Here is a 23,164-nt window from a genome sequence, read left to right as displayed (position 1 = left end):
ACCAAGCAAACGCTGATGTATATAATGGATTAAAAATGCTACTTCTTTTTGGGGCAACACGGTGTTTAGAGCATCCAAAGCAGATTTGTGTGCCACAGCTTCCTCACATCAACATACCACTGAGATTCATGAAGCTCAGGACCATTATTTCACTTTTCCCCTGCACTCAATTTTCTCTGACCACTGGCAATAAAAGCAGCCATAGAAGGATGGCTTGCTGGCAGTGGTAGAAGCAGTACATCTTATTTTTAGAAAAGGGCTCCAAATATATTCTGCATCAACTAGTGGAAAAGCACTGCTTGAATAAAACTGAAATCAAGATAGGCATATGAATGTAGAGCTCAGAAAGAGAAAACTCTGTGCTGCACACTGCACTCTTTTACACAATATAATGTTGTGAGAGATGATCTGATTGACATTTTGAGTAAGTGCATACTTCCTCTAGAAAGGAAATTCAGTGTAAAAATAATCAGAGTTTCAGCTAAGCTCTTTAAAAACTAGCTCAAAACAAGAAAAAAACCCTCAAAACTCAAATCAAGAACTCAATGCCTGCAAAAGTAAAGATGCAAAATCACCTAAACAGTTAAAATGGGGAATAAAGAGACAGGAGATAGTGAGGACTGCAGATGCTGGAGAAGTCAGTGTTGATAAAGTATAACACCGCAAAAAGCACAGCAGGTTAGGCAGCGTCAGAGGAGCACGAGAGTCAATGTTTCAGACTTAACCCTTCATCAGGACTTAGTTTAGTAAGTCTGAAGAAATGACAGAGAAATTAAATAAAAATAGATATGGCAATGGCTGACAAGGTGGTCGAGCAAGTTTGATGGGTCAAGTGACTCTTTTTTGTTCTAATGCACATAGGTCAGGATACAACGCTTAATAATTTACAACTTGGACTTTAAATCCAATATTAAAAAGTCAGCAAAAATCTCATTTTTGGCTCTGATCAAAGTGCTCTCAAAGGACTTTTGGCTTCTTCAAGTACACGACCCAACTATAATTTCAAACTTGGATCAATAAACAGTTTGTAAAGGAACAGCATCTTCATATTTTGCTTCAGTAGGATAGCCCAAGTAGAATAAGGGGGAAAAGATGACTGGTTACAGAAACCTTTCTTTCACAGGCTTGAACAGCATTTCAGAAGTGAACATAGAACATAGAACATAGAACATAGAACAATACAGCACAGAACAGGCCCTTCGGCCCACGATGTTGTGCCGAACTTCTAACCTAGATTAAGTACCCATCCATGTACCTATCCAAATGCCGCTTAAAGGTCGCCAATGATTCCGACTCCACCACTCCCACGGGCAGCGCATTCCATGCCCCCACCACTCTCTGGGTAAAGAACCCACCCCTGACATCTCCCCTATACCTTCCACCCTTCACCTTAAATTTATGTCCCCTTGTAACACTCTGTTGTACCTGGGGAAAAAGTTTCTGACTGTCTACTCTATCTATTCCTCTGATCATCTTATAAACCTCTATCAAGTCACCCCTCATCCTTCGCCGTTCCAACGAGAAAAGGCCAAGAACTCTCAACCTATCCTCGTACGACTTCCTCTCCATTCCAGGCAACATCCTGGTAAATCTTCTCTGCAAAGTGCTCGTACTGAAAACAAAAACATGAGGAGAAAGCTCTGAAAAACAGAATTTGAACCACTTTGCATCCCATTGTAGTGCATTATTTAAATTTTAAATACAAAGATAGTTACCTCCATGATTAGTAGTCACATTGGGTTTTTCACCATCATCTACTTGACATTTGTTTTTGGCTAGTTTGTGAAGAATTGACGCTCTGTGATGGAATTTACCTGGAGAGAAAATGAAGGATATAATGAGTTTATCTGTGCCCTCTATAACATCATCATAAAATGAGAAATCTAAATTGATCCATTGCTAATAACAACTCAACATTTGTACAACTATCTGATTAATAATTTCCTAATGGAACACAGCAAGAGAACTTTTAACTCCCCTCTCCCCTAATCTGTGGAAAAATGAATGGGCAGCAATTCAGTCAGCACAGCTCAATTTCAGCCCACGTTTCACTTTCATTTGAAAATACTTAGTGCTGATTCAAACAGGAGTCTCAAATAATTACAAATCAAGGTTATGTATGAAATGTGACCCCAATTTCACCTTACCCACTCCTGAATGGGACAAGCAGCTGGTTAGGCAATTGCTCACTCTTGCCAGTTTCCTGGTCCAAGTTAAAATCAACATAAGTTTTATGAATGTGTAACATCTAGCAGAGTAATGGTGAAATGAATTATATGATCCACAGAGGCTGATGGTATTGGCATTAAATTAAAATGACAGAACAAAGCTGCTTTCCAAAAGTGCAACTGGGATTTTCAAAGATGTTGCAGAATTTTCAGAACGTGCCTTTTAATGTGAAATATACTCCTACAAACGACAGAGCTGATGACATGCGAGGTGAAAAGACCAATCACTCGAACATTCATTTGAAAATTAATCACATGAAAATAGTTTACCGAGAAAAGGCCATGAAAAGCAAAGAGGTAGGACGTTCAAATTCGAAAAATGAAATCTTTATTGAACTTTTAATATATTAAACCAACAAATGTCTTGCAACATTGACTATAAAAATGTCACCAAAGATAATATGGTATCATAGTATGCCACCATCAAGTAACTTCTTGAGTTAAATATCACTTCCCGTATGATAATAGTTTGAGTGCTACCTGTATGTTACCTCAGGTAACATATCATGAAGATCAGGTACTTTTTGAGATTGATGTCTTTAAGTTGCTAACATTGACTACTTGTATTACTGCAGTATTGTAGACATATACATAGATGTCTACATAGTCTGTGTTCTGTGCCTACTGATGTTACTGAAAATTGCACACAGATAATCTCCTCCATCACACTGTATGATTGAAGGTAAGGCAAGTATCTCTATCCCAAACCATGCACCCTGATTACATGTAACTGCCTTAAAGATAAAGTGGTTGCCTGGTCTGGAATCAATGCAATAACACAATATCCCTTGTTTACTCTTTAAAAGAACAGATATCCATGTCTGAGGTCCATATAGAAACATCATCTCTACATGCTGAGGCAATGCTTTGGTAGATGTATGTCATAATCAGTCTCATCAGTATATAGTTACAATGACTGAGCTTCACTCCATGGTGTGTCATACAGAGGGAATTGTATCATTTGTCAGAGACATGTGCTTGTTGTTTGGTACCCAAGTCATCATGGTCTATACTGGGTGGTAATTTGTATATGTCACCTAGTTTTTCACATCACTTGCCTATTGCGCCATACATTGCTGCACAACCTATACACAATGATGTTTCCAAGAAAACCATTTGTTTATATGAACATCTCAAATTTTTCTGCTTCGTTCTGGTTCAAATTGGAATATCTGGCTGCATGTTCATTGATCATGCTGTTAAGTCACTGTCGCCCCGCTTTCCCATGCTGCGTCACACGTGTGGGTTGGGCAGTGATATTATGGGAGGGGAGAACTGTGTGGATCCATCTTCCAAACCAGAGTGTGTCTGGTGAGGAGTTGCAATCGCTATCTGACCATCTTCGCAAGTCAAATTACATTTGGATATTGTGGACTTTATGGTCCAGTGTGTTCTGTGAAAACATTAGATCAAGGGTTGTGAGAGGAAGAGGTTAGCACTCTGTTTCCTGAGTGCACTGCAGACTTTTGGCTGACACAGTTTGTTAAGGAACACTGAACATACTTAATATGGTGGTCAAAGTATCTACAACTAGTACGCTAGTAGCATGTTTAATTTGTCACACAACAGGGAACGGAGTGAGGTAGTCAATTACTGCAATGCAATTGTGTCTGTGGAAATCGTAAAAATGTCAGTTGTCACCTTGCACCACAGCTCAAAGAACTCTGCAGTAGGATACACTCTCTCCGTTGTTGTGGGGGATGGATAGACTCATTGATACAGTCTCAAATCTTTGGTGATGCTATTCATTGAGTTTGGTACCTCGTAGATCATACGATGTAGACCATACATGATGGTAGACCACAAATAGTTGGTCTTGCTGTAGCAAAGATGTAAAAGCTTTCAGATGTCCATTCCAATGAGCTGTACTAGCACTGAAGATGGATAATGCCAATGCACATAATATCAGACTCTTTGTAAGTGGTAAGTTTATCATGTGTGGACTGCCCCACATTGTGGCAGCTTCCTGAGTTTATTTCTTGAAAGGTGCGTATATGTATGATATTTGTACTTGCACCAGAGTCAATCTTGGTGCTTACTGCATGTCATCCATTCCTTTCGGAGTTTATCACTTGAAAAGAAAAAGAAAAACTTCAGCTTTTTTGACAATATCCATATAGTGGAGCAAACTGGGGATCCACAGATGCCATCAATCTGTTACTTCTCTTCAGCACTTCATTTTTATTTCAGATATCTAGCATTCACAACATTTTGGTTCTAAACTAACCACTTCTGCTGTCTGATGGAGGTCTGTCTGATGGAGGTCTGACATTGAACAGAATACTTGGACTTGGTTGACATGCTTGTGTTCCACGGATAGAACTTTGGAGATGTCCTTGTCATTGTTGTCTGGTTGCCTCTTCTTCACCTGCTGCTGTCGAGTGTTGCATTGCACTGTTAATTTTCCTCAACTGGGGTAAAAGGTGAAAGGAATCTATTGCTCTCTTTTAAAATATAGCTTACACACTTTCCAAAATTCTGGACACCATCTTGGTGGATCAGACAAGCCACATCTCATACAAAATCTGGATGTTTTGTTGAACTTGTTGATGGCTGCAACATTTCATATATCGTCAAATCCCTACAGTGTAGAGACAGACCATTCAGCCCACTGAGTGTATACCGACCCTCTGAAGAGCATCCCACCCAGATCCACCCACTGCTACTCTATGCCTGTAGTCTTGCATTTCCCATGACTAATCCACCTATCCCTAGACACAATGGGCAATGCAGCATGGCCAATCCACCTAATCTGCACATCTTTGGACTGTGGGAAGAAATCAGCGAAGGCAGAGGAAACCTTCACAGACATGGGGAGAATGTGCAAACTCCACACAGACAGTCGCCAAAGGTGGAATCGAACCCGGGTCCCTGACATTGTGAGGCAGCAGTGCTAACCACTGAGCCACTGTGGTCGCCCCAGTTGCTGTAGAGTCAAGTACCTGAAAACGTTGTTGATCAACTACGATTGCTTTGGACCTGTGTCCTACTCCTATCTGTTCATCAATAGTATTTTCTTTAGGTTTCTCTAGAAGTGGTTGTGGGGAAAATGACCAGTTCCTTAAGCCCTTCACCGAAGTTAGATTCAGCGAAATCATATCCTTGACCACTGCCTACCTATGAACCGGTCAACTGTTTCAATCTGCCCGATATCATTGGGACATGAACTCAACTCTGTTTGCCTGAACTTGACCCGAACTTTAAGTTCATCCTTTAAAATCTGCAAAATGTTGGCAGGAATTTTTCGACATCATGAGAAATATAGGGGCATTTGATTTTCCTTAATCGTTTGTTCCTGAAAGCAATAAGGAGTTTAACTGTAAGTTTTGCCTTGCCAGGTAGCAAGCATTGATTCATTGTTGTAGTAATGGAAATTCTGACAGAATGTCAATGGAGCGCTGATATCTGGATGCAAGTAAGGCCTTTTTGAGAAAGGAAATGTTTTGTTCTGGAAACCCATTAGTAGGTTGGAGCTATATTTTAACACATTTTAAAATTGAGTTTTAAAAAAATAGGTCTGATCATTTGTGGTCTCCTGTCTTTCCTGTGAAAAACAAGAGAATGCATTCTGAAATGTTTCTTGCTCCAGTAACAGGTTTGCTGCAACTTAGTCTTGGTTGTTAACTTCAACTCTGAACTAAGAGGAGGAACAACTATGAGGAAAACACTCTTCATAACTATCTCTGTTGATATCATCTTTTCAGCCTTCAGTACCAACTAGCTTTTACTGCCTACTTGCTGCCATCACAAAATACCACCATGACATCTTTTGGCTCAAATACCGCTGCCAGTGTGATATGGGCCAAATGCTAGCATATTTGTCAGCTCAAAAAACACAAAGTTCAGATTCAGGCTCAGACAATTTTCTGGAGGATTATTAACAAAACTGCTTATATTGTAATAATATCACAGATTTATACATCATCTGGTTCTGTGCCAATACACATTGCATAAAGAAAACTGAGTGACTGAAGATACTGCAATGCCTCCATCGGAGAGAGAGAGAGAAAAAATAGAGAAACAGACAGGGAGAGGGAGAGGAAGAGACAGAAATGAGAGAGAGACAGACAGAGAGACAGAAAGAGACAAAGAGAGAGATATGGGGGTGGGGGGGTTGGGGGGAGACACACGGTGTGAAGGTGAGACCACACAATTATGAGATATGTTAGCAGAATTAGGCCGTTTGACAGATTGAGTCTGCTCTGCTGCTCATCCATGGCTGATGTGTTTCTCTTTTTACCAGGACATCACACAATGCCATATTATGTCACATCTTATGGTGACACTGCCTATCTGGTCTGAAATCTGTTGTTAGGACTCACTAGGCTAGCACACCAGAAATCAAACCCCACTTCAGTAGTCAGAAATGTTAAAATAAGCACCCAAAATTCCCAAATTTATGCAAATTTTATACTCATGTTGAGTTAAAGCACAGACCAGGTTTCTGTACTTATCAAGTTTACTATTTGTTACAAGTAATTAAACTCCAGCTACAGGTAAACACACAGATAGCCGAGGCATAATACTACAAAGTTTGTCATACGTTGGCACACTTACCTCAGGAGTGTGAAGACTGGGAAGGAGAAGTGTTGCGTTGAAGTATCTAAATAATGCACTTAAGTCTTGGGATGAGACTCGAATCCGTAGACTTAGAGACATGTGACTTATACCCACACCAAGAAATACCAACCTTTGGACTTGATGTGATTATTTCCCTGAATAACTGTGTGTAAAGGATTCCATCACACTATCAGAAGAGAGAATTTTCCCAACCAAGTAAACAGTGGGATTGTCTGGCCATATATCACTATCTGCAAGTGTGACTCAGCTTTCTATTTGTCTTCATGACATCAGTGACTATAAGTCATTTGTCCATTTTAAGCATTGTCGGTGCAAACCTGTGGTTATGAAAATTACTATCAAATCACAGGTTCTTTATTTATTAAGAAGTGGAAATGGATTTTCTCCCAACAATCCTGTGGGACATAAACAATTCACATTTAGACGGTGACCTTAACCTGACTGACACCATTTTATGTGCAGTTAAAATAATCCCTGTGAATTAACTGCTGATTTCCTCTTGCAGTGTTCCAATTCTGATCTACTCAGCCACAATTTTACCATAAGCAAGAACTCATTGAGATGTTATGGGAGAAAGTCAACGCCATTGCACCTATTTAATGATCACAAAATACTGACAGCAATGATAAATGGAGATGTGTGATGGCTGACAGCTTACTTGTATACTCAGTCACAGAGTCATATAGCACGGAAACAGAGCCTTCAGTCCAACTCAGCTGACCTGGTTTCCCCAGCTGAACTCGTCCCATTTGACTGCATTTAACCCAAACGCCTCTAAACCTTTCCTACAATGTACCTACCCAATTATGTCTTTTAAATGTTGTAATTGTACCTGCCTCTACCACCTCCTCTGGGCAGCACATTCCATACACGTGTCACTCTCTGTGGGGGAAAAGAAATTGTCCCTCAGGTCCCTTTTAAATCTTTCTCCTCTCACTTTAAACCTGCGACCTTTAGTTTCGGGTTCTCTTATTCTTGGAAAAAGGCCTTGGTTATTCACCCTATCCACGCCCCTCATGATTTTATAAAGGTCACCCTTCAGCTTGTAATACTCAGCCTCTAATGGTCCCAGCTTATCCAACCTCTTTTATAACTCAAACCTTCTAATCCTAGCAACATCATTCCAAACTTTTTTCCTGTACCCTTTCTAGTTTAACATTCTTCCTATAGCAGGACAACCAAATGTGTACACAATATTCCAAAAGTGGTCTCATCCAAGTCTTGGGCAGCCACAATATGATGTCCCAACTCCTATACTCAACGCACCGACCAATAAAGACAAGCAAGCCAAACACTACCTTCACTATTTTATCTACCTGCGACTCCACCTTCAAGGAGCTATGAACCTGCACTCCAAGGTCTCTTTGTTCAGCAACACTCCCCAGGACCTTACCATTAAGTGTAAAAGGCCTGCCCGGATTTGCCTTTCCAAAATATAGCGACTCACATTTAACGAAATTAAATTCCATCTGTCACTCCTCAGCCCATTGGCCCATCTAATCAAGATCTCATACTCATATATATAAGCTTATTCGCTGTCCACTATAGCATCAAATTTGGTGTCATCCACAAACTTGCTAACCATATCTCCTATACTAGCATCCAAATCATTGATATAATCGATAACCCAGAACCAATCCTTGCAGCACATCACTGGTCACAGGCTTCCAGTCTGATTAACAAACCTTTACGAGCATCCTCTGCCTATTACCATCAAGTCAATTTTGTATCCAATTGTTTATCAATTCCTGGATCTCTCATGATCTAATTTTATTAACCAGTGTACCACATGGGACCTTGTCAAAGATTAGATTAGATTTCCTATGGTGTGGAAACAGGCCCTTCAGCCCAACAAGTCCACACCAACCCTCTGAAGAGTAACCCACCCAGACCAATTTCCCTCTGACTGATACACCTAAAACTATGGGCATGTAGCATAGCCAATTCACCTGATCTTCACGTCTTTGGACTGCGGGAGGAAACCGGAGCACCCAGAGGAAACCCACGCAGATACAGGGAGAATGTGCAAACTCCACACAGATATTTGCCTGAGACTGGAATCGAACCTGGGTCCATGGTGCTGTGAGGCAGCAGTGCTAAGCACTGAGCCATCGTGCAACCCCAGGGCCTTGCGCAAGTCCAGTCTATGTAGACATTGCAGCACCATTTTTTGTCATTATAGCCAACCCCAATTTTGCCTCAACCATCTATTTCTCTGCCAGTTACTAATTAAAACCAGTAGCACCTGAAACAATTATATACTGCAGAGACTAACACATTTTGCTGTCTTTGCGGCTGCGTACTGATTTAATTGCAGATTTCACTCATACTGACAATTTGTTTTGGAAAAGCTTAGCAAGAGGCAAACAAATGATAAAAACTGAATCATGCCAAATTGCTGAACACTAAATACAATATCTGCAAAATGATGAATTGATTAATATTGAAGTCACTAAATTTGACAATTTTGTTCATTTGTCAAAAGCAACACCTGCATTCCTTGCAATGTGATGTGTAAAAAGTATGTGCTTTCATATTTTGAGGTTGTTAATATCAGTGTAAGACGAAAATATCAATCATCAAACATTACAATCATTGACTGTGTTTCCACATGCTCAACAACAGCAGGCAATAGTTTTAGCACATATCTGTTTAATTCTATTTAACTTATCAAATAAAATTTTGAACCCAATGTGGATTTGAGTTCCTACCAAACCACTGCCCCCATTTCTCTCAGTGACCAATTTGCCTCTTGACGATATTTGTTTCCGATGCTTGAAATTCCATTTGTACCATTTCTTCAATTTAACTTTCTAAATACCAAGAGATCTTTAACAGTATTACTAACAAATCAAGGAGGAGTCACAATTTAAAGTCAGAAGAGAAAGAATACAATTGAAGTTTAAAAATGTAAAGCAAAACCTATCTGCTTCAATTCAAACTGCACCTAAAAAAGGATGTGGATAGCTTTGAATTGAATTTATTGTCACGTGTACCGAAGCACAGTGAAAAACTTTGTCTTGCGAGCAATACAGGCAGATGTCAAATGGTAAAGTATTACCAGCATGGCAGTAGATTGCTGTGGGAGATTAATTATTTTAGTTTTGACAAGTTGCAATTAATTTTACGACCCATTAACTTAATTCTCCGATGAGTTATGTTTATTATGTATTTGTTACATTTAATTCCTTGCAAGCCATACGCAACAACAGAGTTTACCTGGTTCATGACATTTGGAAAGTCAAAACACTGTCCCATCAGAGTCAGCATGGTTTTATGAAGGGCAAATCATGTTTGACTAATTTCTAGAGCTAGAGCTCTTTGAAGATGTAACAAGCAAAGCAGATAACAGGGATCCTGTAATGTAATATATCCGGATTCTTGGAAGGCATTTGATAAAGTGCAGCACAAAAGGTTTATTCACTAAGTTGGATCATATGGGATTAAGGGTAATTTATTAGCTTGTCTAGATGACTGGCTGATGGACAAAATGGTTTATATGGGATAAATTGTTTTTTTATCTGGATGGCAAGATTTAACTAGTGGGGTGCCACAGTGTTGGTCTTTGGACCCCAACTATTCACAATCTGTATTGAAGATTTGGATACAGGGATAGAAGGCTCTCGAGCCAAATTTGCAGACGACACAAAAACAGGCAGGATGACAAACTGCAATGACAAATTAAGAACCTTACAAATGGATACAGACAGGTTAGGAGAGTGGGACAAAATGTGGCAGATGGAGTTGAACGTGGATAAAGTGTGAGACCATGTGTTTGGGTTGAAAAAAATGGGAAGGCCACCTACTATTTAAATGGGGAGAGAGATCAGGGCGCTCTGATGTAGAGGGAGCGAGATGTACTCACTCATGAGTCATAGAAAACTAGTACTGAAAATGTGTTGCTAGAAAAGCGCAGCAGGTCAGGCAGCATCCAAGGAACAGGAGAATCGATATTTCGGGCATAAGCCCTTCAGGATTCCTGAAGAAGGGCTTATGCCCAAAACGTCGATTCTCCTGTTCCTTGGATGCTGCCTGACCTGCTGTGCTTTTCCAGCAACACATTTTCAGCTCTGATCTCCAGCATCTGCAGCCCTCACTTTCTCTCATAGAAAACTAGTATGCAGATACAACAGATAATAAAGGATCTGAATGGAATGTAGGTTTTTATAGCTAAAGGAACAGAATATAATGGTAAAGAAGTATTGCTGCAGCTATAAAAGGTATTGGGGAAGACAGCAGCTTGAGTCTTGCGTACAGTTTTGGTCCCCTTAGTTGAGAGGAGGTTCACTGGATTGAGGCAGGGATGAGAGGTTTGTCATACGGAGAGAGATCAGGCCTATACTCTCTAGAATTTAGAAAAATGAGGAGAGATCAAATTGAGGTATTCAAGGTGATAAAAGGTATGGATATAATAGAAGTGGAACAGATGTTTCCTCTTGTGGGGAATTCCAGGATGAGAGGTCATAGTCTTAGGATAAGGGGTAGCAAATTTAAAACAGAGTTGAGGAGAAATTACTTCTCCCAAAGGGTTGTGAATCTGTGGAATATGCAACCCCAAAATGCAGTGGGTGCTGGGGCAGTGAGTAAATTTAAGGAGGAGTTAGACAGATTTTTAATTGGTAATGGGTTGAAGGGTTATGGGGAGAAGGCAGGAAAATGGGGGTGAGGAGCATATCAGCAATGATCGAATGGCTGAGCAGACTCGATGGGCCAAATGGCCTAATTCTGCTCCTATATCTTATGAACTTATGATTTACCTGCTCATGATACTTTTCTCAGCCTGTGAACTATTGGCTTCTTCCACTACTTTATCCACGGAGAGAAGAACAATGAGCAGTATTGCTGCTTTAAAGTCACACAACTTTAGTACCATCAATACCAAAACTTCCATTATTGATCATTTTGAAACAAATCTTCCAATATTATGATTGAAGAATAAACCAGAAAATATTCCTCTTGCTCCCTTGGTCACTTTTAGCTAAATAATGCATAGCTAAGATCACCAGTGACAGTGGTGAAATATATCACGGACAGTAAATTCAGAGAGAATTGCAACTGTACTAGAATAACTTAAATCTGACGCAAAAATTACGAGCTTTGGAAAGCCAAAGCAATTCAAGCTTAACATAGCTTGAAGGCAGCAGTTTATTTACACTTTGTAATTGGAAATTTGTTGGCTAGCTGCCAACAACAAAAATAAGCAATCACTGGTTGAAAGATTTAAATTTTACAAATCTGAAATCTTCAAGCTTTCATGTTTGATGGAAAGAAAGTGTGCATGTGTGTGAGAGACAGAAAGAAATAAAGAGAGAGCAAAAGAGAGCGGTGTGGGGGTGGTTGCAGGGCTTTGTACACTGCTGCTGCTCATACTATTTACTGATATGAGGCTAAGTTACAATCTCCCCACATTTTTTGCATTGTACAAAATTTCATTTCTAAAACATTTTATAAAACCACTAATGTCTATCATAATCACCTGCAAGTGAATGCATTAATGAAAATATTAATTTTACATTGAGAAACAACCAAAATTCATGTTATTCGTTGTGAAAGACAGACTGTTGATAAAAAAAATTGCTGCCATTTCTTAGATTTTGTTGTGGCCTTGTGATGTGGCCTACATTTTGAAATGAACTGACAGGTCTCTTCTGTTAGTCATAAAGCTTCAACAACTCTGAATATCTCGTTGTTGCTTTAAAAAAATTTTTGCAGAGTGATTGGGTTTTGGAAGCACAAATAGGTTACAACTTTAAAACAACTCATCATCCATTCTTATCTTTTTTCTGAAAAGCTCCCTGCCAAAATCTTCATTTCTACTGCACCACAGCTGGCCAAGGAGATTAACATCAAAGGCCATCCTGACTGGTACATCATCTCAGCAAACACATCTTGGACTGAAAAATGCATGAAATACCTTATTAACCGCCTTCTTCGAAAAACTGACCTGGTAACCTCAGTAGCAAGTGGGAGGAGATTTGTTAGGGGAAGTCAACCTCCTTCAAATATTCTGGCTGTGCCCAGGGATGAAACTCCACTGGAAAAATATGCTCAAACCTAAATAATCACTAAATTCACATGCAAGTCTCAGAAGTCCATTGGCTTCTGTTATTCTCTACAGTGGTCCCTTGCAGTTTGAACATTGTTAAACCTCAACTTTTCCTTCTCAACATTAGCTCACTACTCAACTCATAAAATCACAGCTGACCACTTCACTAGTGTGGTAATAAGGTTGCGATAATCTGACAGATTCCTGGCTTTCAAGAGTCCAGGTAGAGGCAGAATGTTGGAATATGCAATTTAACAGTATTAAACTGCGTGAACCACTGGCTTGTCAGTTGTTCTGTCTGAGGCTTTAATGAAGTCCTACCTCGTCATACCAATGGACAGTCAGAGGAAAGGCACTGGGATTTGGAGGTGACTTCTGAACTATGTTGGCAGAGTATTACTGTTGTGGATTGAGACAGATGGTACTCTCCACGGGCCACTTCCTACATCAAGCAACACTGATGCCCTTCAAAGTCAGAAACTGTCTTAGTGATCTACAAACCAGCAGCAGGCTATTTAACTATAAAGCAAAGTCATGCTACAGGAACTGCCAATTGTGAGCCTGTCAAGCCTCAAGAGAGAGCTTGGAAGTAGTGTTTCTCTTGTTTTATTCTCTGCCAGCGGATTAGCTAAATCTGCTGACATGCTTCTCAGAGTAACTTGTAAGAAAAATAAATGAAGAGTTGCATCTCAGGCTGTTCTGAATTGGAAATGAGCCAAATTCAGAATCAAGGGTTAGACATTCCCAACAACTGCATCCAACCTCTTCAAAGCCAAACACAAAGGGCATTAGAAGACATATTTGGTCCTTATTTACACATTTTATAGAAAAAGCAGCAACACAAGTGGACATTCCTGGAGAGGAGAGGCAATTGAGAAAAGTGGCTGTGAAGCAGTGCATCCCAGATATTTAAGGGGATGTTTGTTGCATAATGATAGAAAATGGGTATATAAAATGTTTCTATAGTATTTCGGTGGTGGCTGGGTAACACGAACAATAAATGAAGTGGAAAAATGGAGAGCAGGATGACAGGGATGTCTGAATGAGATGTGATGTGACCATGAAAATGGTTAGGAAGGTGTAAAAAGTTACAGAAAAATAGGAATGATCAAAATGAAAGAAGATTCACAGATTAGATTCCGAGATTTACCAGTGATTATAGGTAGTAGATTACATCAAAGTTGAAGCATGATTAAAAAAAGTCTGACTAACCACAAAATCTGTTACCTTAAAAATTAAAAACTTTCTTGAAGACATATTTGTGATCCAATTAACAAGGACAGAAAGGAAATAACAATAAGTAATTAGATTACTTACAGTGTGGAAACAGGCCCTTCGGCCCAACAAGTTCACACCGACGCGCAACCCATCCAGACCCATTCCCCCACATTTACCCCTTCACATAACACTATGGGTAATTTAGCACGGCCAATTCACCCTAACCTGCACATTTTTGGATTGTGGGAGGAAACCGGAGCACCCGGAGGAAACCCACGTAGACACGGGGAGAACGTGCAAACTCCACACAGAGAGTCGCCTGAGGCGGGAATTGAACCCGGGTCTCTGGCGCTGTGCAGCAGCAGTGCTAACCACTGTGCCACCCCTCAATAAGCTTTATATCTGAAAAGTCAAAAAGGTAAACCAACGACTAAGTTCATGAGCATGCATCAGGAGTTACTAGCTTGGTTGTAGTTTCTATAACGAGTGTATACGTGCACAACAAAACCTTTGGCTGCTTTCTTTTAATTCACTTAAGTGTGTCCAAATACTTGATTCAAAATGAAAGAAGATCCACAAGACCATAAGAGCAGAAATTTAGCCATTCGACCCATCGAGTCTGCTCCGCCATTCAATCATGGCTGATGGGGTTGAAAAACCTATTTTCTTGCTTTCTCCCCATAACCTTGGATCCTCTTAGCAATCAAGGCCTTATCTTTCTCAGTCTTGAATATACTTAATGGCCCGGCCTCCAAAGCCTTCTGTGGCAGTGAAGTACATAGATTCACCACTCTCTGGATGAAGAAGTTTCTCCTTGTCTCCATTCTTCCCTTTGCTCTAAGGCTGTGCCCATGGGTCCTTGTCTCTCCTACCAATGGAGGCATCTTCCCGACATCTACTCTGTCCATGCCATTCAGTATTCTAAGTTTTAATCAGACTCTCCCCCACCCCCCTTCTAAACATCATCGTTCCTCATTATGTTAAGCCTTTCATTCCTGAGATGATTCTCGCGAACCTCCTCTGTGCCTGCTCCAGGGCCAGTACATCCTTCCTGAGGTATGAGGCCCAAAATTGCTCACAATATTCTAAATGTGGTCTGACCAGAGCCTTATAAAGCCTCAGAAGTACATCCCTGCTTTTATATTCTAGTCCTCTTGAGACTCTTGAGCCTCGGGCGACTCTGAGTGTGGAGTTTGCACATTCTCCCCGTGTCTGTGTGGGTTTCCTCCGGGTGCTCCGGTTTCCTCCCACAATCCAAAAATGTGCAGGTTAGGTGAATTGGCCATGCTAAATTACCCGTAGTGTTAGGTGAAGGGGTAAATGTAGGGGAATGGGTCTGGGTGGGCTGCGCTTCGGCGGGTCGGTGTGGACTTGTTGGGCCGAAGGGCCTGTTTCCACACTGTAGGTAATCTAATAAATGACAACATTTTATTTGCCTTCCTAATAACTGACTCAACCTGTAAGTTTACCTTAAGAGAATCCTGGACTAGGACTCCCAAGTCCCTTTGCACTTCAGATTTCTGAATTTTCTCCCCATTTAGAAAATAGTCCATGCCTCTATTCTTCCTACCAAAGTGCATGACCCCACACTTACCCACATTGTATTTTGTCTGCCACTTCTTAGCCCACACTCCTAACCTGTCTAAATCTTTCTGCAGCCTCCCTGCCTCCTCAATACTACGTGCCCCTCTACCTATATCATCTGCAAACTTACCCAGAATGCCCTCAGTTCCTTCATCCAGATCATTAAATGTATAATCTGGAAAGTTGTGGTCCCAACACTGAACCTTGTGGAACACCACTACTTAGTGGCTGCCATTCTGGGAAGAACTCTTTTATCCCCACTCTCCGCCTTCTGCCAGACAGCCAATCTTCTAAGTTAGTACCTTGCCTCTAACACAAGTCATAGACTATCTAGAAACATTAACATCATTAACCACACATTAGAAATAGATGAGAAAACAGAAGCAAAATGATGATGAGATATTTAGCTTAATTCCTTTCACCATATGATCTTTGAAATTCTACAATTTTGTAATGTCAGCCAATATGTTGTCTTACACCAGCAGAAACGCCTTACCATCAAATCCGCAGCAAATACTCAACTGAAGTTAACCTGAATCTCTTCATGATCACAAAGGCTAGTGACTGTTAGATAAATACAGGTCGAGATCAGAGTTTAATTGTCAGAAATTTTAGCAAAACACTCAAGTTTCAGGTTGCAGCTGAAAAACATGCAGAAATTTAGGAACATAGGGACTTTCAACCATTCATAGATTATCTTGTCAATCACAAATGTCCAACAACCCTAATACCTTTGATCGATTTTGTGCTGGTCAATCACAGTTGGCACTTATTGCATTTGCAGAACATATGCTCCAACTTTTACTAGACTGCATAGAAGTGGTATGTCATTTCACTCCTGAAAGGTCTGTCTCTAGTTTTTAATCTATGCCCTCGAGTCTTTCAGAGCTGAAAATGTGTTGCTGGAGAAGCGCAGCAGGTCAGGCAGCATCCAAGGAGCAAGAGAATCCTGCCTGACCTGCTGCGCTTTTCCAGCAACACATTTTCAGCTCTGATCTCCAGCATCTGCAGTCCTCACTTTCTCCTCTAGTCTATCACCACAGCTAATGGAAGCATGCTGTCTCCAGCTGTCCTTTATGCTCCCTTAATATATTGAAAACTTCAATCATATCAATAAATCCCAGGGAATATAGAAGTAAAATTACAATTTCCAATTCCGATCCTTCTCTCATCTTTATCTGGTGCATGTGTGATTCTTTCCTTCCTTGACTTCTCAGTTGTCATGTTTTGGAAAAGGCTGTCCATTAATATTCGTTACAAACTCATTGATTTACACAGCTACCTCAACTGCATTTCCTTGCATCTGGCATGCTAGGAGGAATCCATCCTGTTCTTCCAGTTTCTCCATCTCTGTCACACCTTGTTACTTTGATGTTACACCCTTCAACAACCGTTCCAACATGTCCTCTCTTTCCCTAAACTGAGGTTAATATACATCCCCACACCCTCAAATGTGGTTGTGTCAATTTTGAACAGTATTGTGGAGGGTTTCTCTCAGTGAGTTCTAGTGATAGTGCTATTTTACACTGCTCATTTGGTACACATTAGTCCTTCACAGAGCTGCTCTGACACCATCAGGCGCTTACCAGACTTGGATATGCTTATCACTCCTGGGATTCCTGCCACTGGCACATATTTAAAGCCAATGCAAATGCAGATAGCCAGGAACTGGACCTCTCAGCTCCAGTCCATGAAATATTACAGAAGAAGAGACAGATTGAAGAAAGTTGAGACCTCGGGAACTGGGAGGTGCCAGCACCAGACCTTGCCAGCTTGGTCCAAAGAGTCAGTGCAGTGCCCTCAGTACAGATGTGCACCCAGTGATGCACAAAGAATATTAATGATCTTCTGGTGCCCACAAGGGTACCAGCCTTTGTGCTCTGCCACTATGCATTCACTAGCTCTGTCACTGTACCGCGACCGCACAACAGGATTGACCATTTCCACTGCTGCATGCACCATCCTCGCTCAGTCAGTGACACCCACCCCGTCCCAACGGGGATGAGCCTGTGTTTGGCTGGACACACTGGGCCCGACAGCACCAACTGCGTTCAGGGTCATTGGCCTTGGAGGTTTGGGAGGGCAGGCTTCCTCCAACCCAGGTGGGAATCCCAGGACTACACCTAGATGTAGTGGAAGGGGAAGGCAAAAGAAAACCCAGTGAGGACACACTTCATTGTATGTAGAAATTTACATTATCGATCACATTTTCATTCTGCATCACCACCTACCTGGTCAACCGCCATTTTAGCTGTGACTACGAGAATGACATTAGAGTGTTCCGTTCCTCAGCACTAGCTCATGTTAGAACCCTGTCTGAAATATCACTATCCTTTCCCTAGTGCACATACTGGCACAAAACATTGTCGCATTTGAAGCAACAAATGACATGAAGCCTTCCAACCCAGTGGATGTGGTTTACCTAGACTTCCAAAAGGCCTTTGATAAGGTGCCACATGGGAGGCTGCTGAGCAAGGTGAGGGCCCATGGTGATTGAGGTGAGCTACTGGGATGGATTGAGGATTGGCTGTCTGACAGAAGGCAGAGAGTTGGGATAAAAGGTTCTTTTTCGGAATGGCAGCCGGTGACAAGCGGTGTTCCGCAGGGTTTAGTGTTGGGGCCACAGCTGTTCACATTATATATTAATGATCTGGATGAAGGGACTGGGGGCATTCTAGCGAAGTTTGCTGATGATACAAAGTTAGGTGGACAGGCAGGTAGTACTGAGGAAGTGGGGAGGCTGAAGAAGGATCTAGACAGTTTGGAAGAATGGTCCAGGAAATGGCTGATGGAATTCAATGTGAGGATATTGCGAGGTCTTGCACTTTGGAAAAAAGAATACAAGCATGGACTACTTTCTAAACGGTGAGAAAATTCGTAAAGCCAAAGTACAGAGGGATCTAGGAGTGCTAGTTAAGGATTCTCTAAAGGTAAACATGCAGGTTGAGTCCGTGATTAAGAAAGCGAATGCAATGTTGTCAATTATCTCAAGAGGGTTGGAATATAAAACCACCTTTGTGCTCCTGAGACTTTATAAAGCTCTGGTTAGGCCCCATTTGGAGTACTGTGTCCAGTTTTAGTCCCCACACCTCAGGAAGGACATACTGGCACTGGAGCGTGTCCAGCGGAGATTCACACGGATGATCCCTGGAATGGTAGGTCTAACATATGAGGAACGGCTGAGGATCCTGGGATTGTATTCATTGGAGTTTAGAAGATTAAGGGGAGATCTAATAGAAGCTTACAAGATAATAAATGGCTTGGAGAGGGTGAATGCTAGAAAATTGTTTCTGTTAGGCGAGGAGACTAGGACCAGTGGACACAGCCTTAGAATTAGAGGGGGTGAATTCAGAACAGAAATGCGGAGACATTTCTTCAGCCAGAGAGTGGTGGGCCTGTGGAATTCATTGCCACAGAGTGCAGTGGAGGTTGGGACGCTAAATGTCTTCAAGGCAGAAATTGATAAATTCTTGATGTCACAAGGAATTAAGGGCTACGGGGAAAATGCGGGTAAGTGGAGTTGAAATGCCCATCAGCCATGATTGAATGGCGGAGTGGACTCGATGGGCCGAATGGCCTTACTTCTGCTCCTATGTCTTATGGTCTTAATAGTTTGTCACGTTTGCCTCTCCTGTTGTACATCAAAAGATAACACTGATAATCAGTATTTGGGAATAAATAAGGGCTGCTTACCTTTCCAACATCAAAACATTTCTAGTCAATACCGTCATATTTTCCTAACCATTCCACCATCACCTACATTGTTCAGGGGCTGGGAAAATTCCACTCTATTGTCCAAATTACCCATCATCCTCGTGCTTGCCGACTTACACCAGCACCCTGTTAAACAACAGTGACATTAAGAGTGGCGTATCTCTTGCCCAATGCATTTTCGGGGCACGATCGATATGTGCCTGTACTGCACTGGGACTGCAGCCAGGTGTTGCTGTGTTTCCATTGCCACCCCATTCTTTATTCCCCATCTCCTTGTCCTTCTGCGGAAAACCTATGCATTCAGTTGCTGTATCATTGCTTGATTGTTTTATATGCCGTCTGCATGGATCTAATTGAATTCGGATCACAAACATTTTGAATCAAAAACATGTCCATTAATGGTAGATACAATTGGATGGGTAGCAAATGCTGCTCATTTTCAAATGCTCACCTGCAAAACATCACATTCCTTCACTCCACATTCAAATACAATATTTGCAACCCACTAAATCTTTCCTCATGAATATCCCTGAAGTTAGTCGCTCCATTCCTAGTGATCAAGTCTTCATTGTAAAACCATTCCTGCTCTATATCTTTTCACCTCTCTTTCCTCCTTCAAGGCACTCTATAAAACCCATCTCCTTGGCCAAACTTTGGTATCTGCCTGATGTGACTCAATGGCAGATTCTACGTTTTAATGTTAATTGGGAGCAGCTTCGGACATTTTATTGTCCTAGAGACATTACATAAATATAAGTTGTGGCTGTCATTTATTGGATATCAACTCTGTGTAAAGGATTAAAATTCTATTTTTTAAAAAAAAGTTGCATTCCATAAAGAAGCCTTCCAGCTGTTTCTAGTTAGATTTCATATCCACTGTGCATCATGGAATATATTTAAGTTACCATCCTGGTGAAGATTCTCCACTGATGTAAACCACAATTAGATATTTGGCTATGGCAATGTCAATAAAAATACACATTAGCTTCATAATATAACATTGCTTGGGAGAGTTGAACCTTATCAATTTGTACTACTGCCCAGATTTCCAGCAGCCAGTGGGATTTCTGTGCATTGATGATTTTGGAGCAAAATATTCAGAAATGCCATCAAAAATCATTAAACAACTCTCCCTGAAACATTTCATCTTCATTGCTAGTTTTCGTCAGAACGACTAATATCATGAAAATTCTCAGCAGTTCACCAAATTCTCAATTATTTGATTATTTCAAATGACCGGGAAAGTTAACTGTTAAAACACTAACTGTAGATATGCCATAGAAGAGAGAGAGGAGGAGAAACATAGCAAGACAATTATGACAGATTATGCAGGAGAAGTTAACAGGTTATCCATAGAGCATCCAAAAGACCTCAGTGCAGAACCTCAAGAGGCATTAGAATGATATTTGGAAGTAAATGGAAAATTAAACTTTCAAATTCAAGCAATATTCTGAAACATTGAAATGCTAGAATTAAAATAAAAATGATGCACAAAGTTCTCTCTCTCCCTCAATAATTGCAAATGGCATCCATTCAACTAAAATGATCCTTGCCCTCAATTAATTTTGCATTAATAGTTTGGCATTTAGAGAAATATGTTATAAGTGTGAATATATTTTCTAATTGTTATATATGAAGTTTTAAAAAGTTATTTTTTGACAGTGTCTATAAATTAGTCTAAATTTAAAGGGTCATGTCATTTGATCTGGCATTTGCCAAACAATCGGGTAACATTTAACCCCAGACATATCTTCCACAGTGCAGGTTTTCACTGGAGATACTCCCTCTAATGTGAGCTGGGTGACGAGACTCAAGGATTGTTTTCAGGGGTGCATGATGATCAGGCTGGAAGACAATGGCAGCGGTATGTGTGTCCATGTGCAGTGTCCAAAGTTCCAGGAAGGTGTTGGGAATGTAATTTGTAACTAGTTAAACTGCCTGTTAGCTTCCAAGCTAAAAGAGACTTACTATGTGGAGTTTGCACATTCTCCCTGTGTCTGCGTGGGTTTCCTCCAGGTGCTCCAGTTTCCTCCCACAGTCCAAAAATGTGCAGGTTAGGTGAATTGGCCGAACTAAATTGCTCGAGGTGTTAGGTGAAGGGGTAAATGTTGGGGAATGGGTCTGGGTGGGTTGTGCTTCGGCAGGTCAGTGTGGACTTGTTGGGCTGAAGTGCCTGTTTCCGCACTGTAACTAATCTAAACTACTGTCTCAAGTAAAGCTTCTTGGCCTTCTATTCGGTTACAAGGCATGTCATTCATGTTGCCACAGAAGTGGACATTGAGGAAGCAATTGTTTCTGATATCCCGAAATCTCTCACCATGAGTCTAACTAGATCCAAGACAGGAGGAAGCAGCAAAAAACTCTAAGCTCTAGCGTTCACCATTTAAGAATGTGTTTGAAATGAAAAAAATCAAAGTCATGAGGGTTTGAAGATTTTTCTATTTCGCACTAGCAGGAGAATCCCCAGGGAAAGAAAAATCGCCAAGACAGACAGTCCTGGGGTTTAAAGTTTCTAATTTGGGAATGACAAGAAACAATAGCAAACCCTTAGGATCAAAGATACCCTTGGGCTGGGTCCTGAAAAGTGCCGAATGGATCGTGTAAACCTGGGTGAACGCTTTGACAGTGTCAAAAATAAAAGAGAAAAATTCCATTCTGTAAAAGTTGCTTACAGCAGTGCTTAGTCTGTTACAGTAAAATTTCTTAAAACATGAAATTTTGTGGAAGAATGTGAGGACTGCAGATGCTGGAGATCAGAGTTGAGAGTGTGATGCTGGAAAAGTATAGCAGGTCAGGCAACATCCGAGGAGCAGCAGAATCGACGTTTCGGGCATAAGCTCTCCATCAGGAATGAAGCTTGTGGGCTGGTGGTCTGAGAGATAAATGGGAGGTGGCTGGGCTGGGGAGAAAGTAGCTGAGAATGCAATAGGTCGATGAAGTTGGGGAGGTGACAGGTCGGAGAGGAGGGTGGAGTGGATAGATGGGAAAGGTGATATCAAGAGGGTGGTGCTGACTTGGAGGATTGAGACTGGGATAAGATGGTGGGGAGGGGAAAATGAGGAAACTGGTGAAATCCACATTAATCCCATGGGGTTGCAGGGTCCCAAGGTGGAAGATGCAGCGTTATGCCCTCCTTCCAATGAAAGGAAATTCATTTCATTTTCAAAAAAAATTAAAAGGTTTGTACGGAGATTATAACAAAAGAATATTCTACATTGCCACAGGGACATTGCCTATCCTATTATATTATGAAATTAAGTAACCAGCTAATAGCCATCTGCATGTAGTTTTGTATATAATGGCACACATTTTATATTCATCAAGCTGACAGTTATCAACACTCAGCTTTATACTATAAATTTTACAACAAATGCCCAAAACTCCAGACAGAGTTATAAGTGGGTATCAGGAAGTTGCTGATCAATTTGCACTGGCCCTTCATAAGGTGTACTCTCTCGCTGAAACTCTTGGTATTTCACTCCATGTAACAATTTGCCCATTAGTTGGCTACTAAACATCCATAAAAACTTAGGGCTGACACATTCAGGAGTAAGTGAACTTTTAACTGCATAAGTCTTAATTATTGCCAAACCATTCGCCCTTCCGCCCTCTCCCCTACCCATCACTGGAAATTATAATTTCAATTGGGTTGTCCATTCCCAAAGAATTTAATGGATGTTGGAGTTTTGAATTTTCTTACTTTCCTTTTGTCTGTCATCTCTTTTATTTATCTCATCATTCATTTTGATTTCCAAACCTAACATTACCAATAGCCTCTGACAGTCATCAGATG

At 40.9% G+C, this 23,164-nt stretch overlaps 1 protein-coding gene across 6 annotated transcripts in view; it reads right to left on the bottom strand.

Moving 5' to 3' along the window:
- The window catches only part of slc24a2b (solute carrier family 24 member 2b), a 298,506-nt gene that overhangs the window by 54,954 nt on the left and 220,388 nt on the right, over positions 1 to 23,164 (bottom strand). For all 6 annotated transcript variants that reach the window (XM_087994583.1, XM_087994581.1, XM_087994585.1 and 3 more), the window contains one exon: positions 1,716 to 1,814. In XM_087994583.1, the coding sequence (XP_087850709.1) occupies positions 1,716 to 1,814 (99 nt within the window). The remainder of the gene's footprint in view (positions 1 to 1,715; positions 1,815 to 23,164) is intronic.

This window comes from Chiloscyllium plagiosum, unplaced genomic scaffold (assembly GCF_037043375.1).
Source record: "Chiloscyllium plagiosum isolate Xiang-an unplaced genomic scaffold, Cpla_swu_hap1 HiC_scaffold_2, whole genome shotgun sequence".
NCBI classification, from domain to species: domain Eukaryota; kingdom Metazoa; phylum Chordata; class Chondrichthyes; order Orectolobiformes; family Hemiscylliidae; genus Chiloscyllium; species Chiloscyllium plagiosum.
The sequence above is the reverse complement of the archived record's forward strand: the minus strand, read 5'-3'. Positions and strand labels throughout refer to the sequence as shown.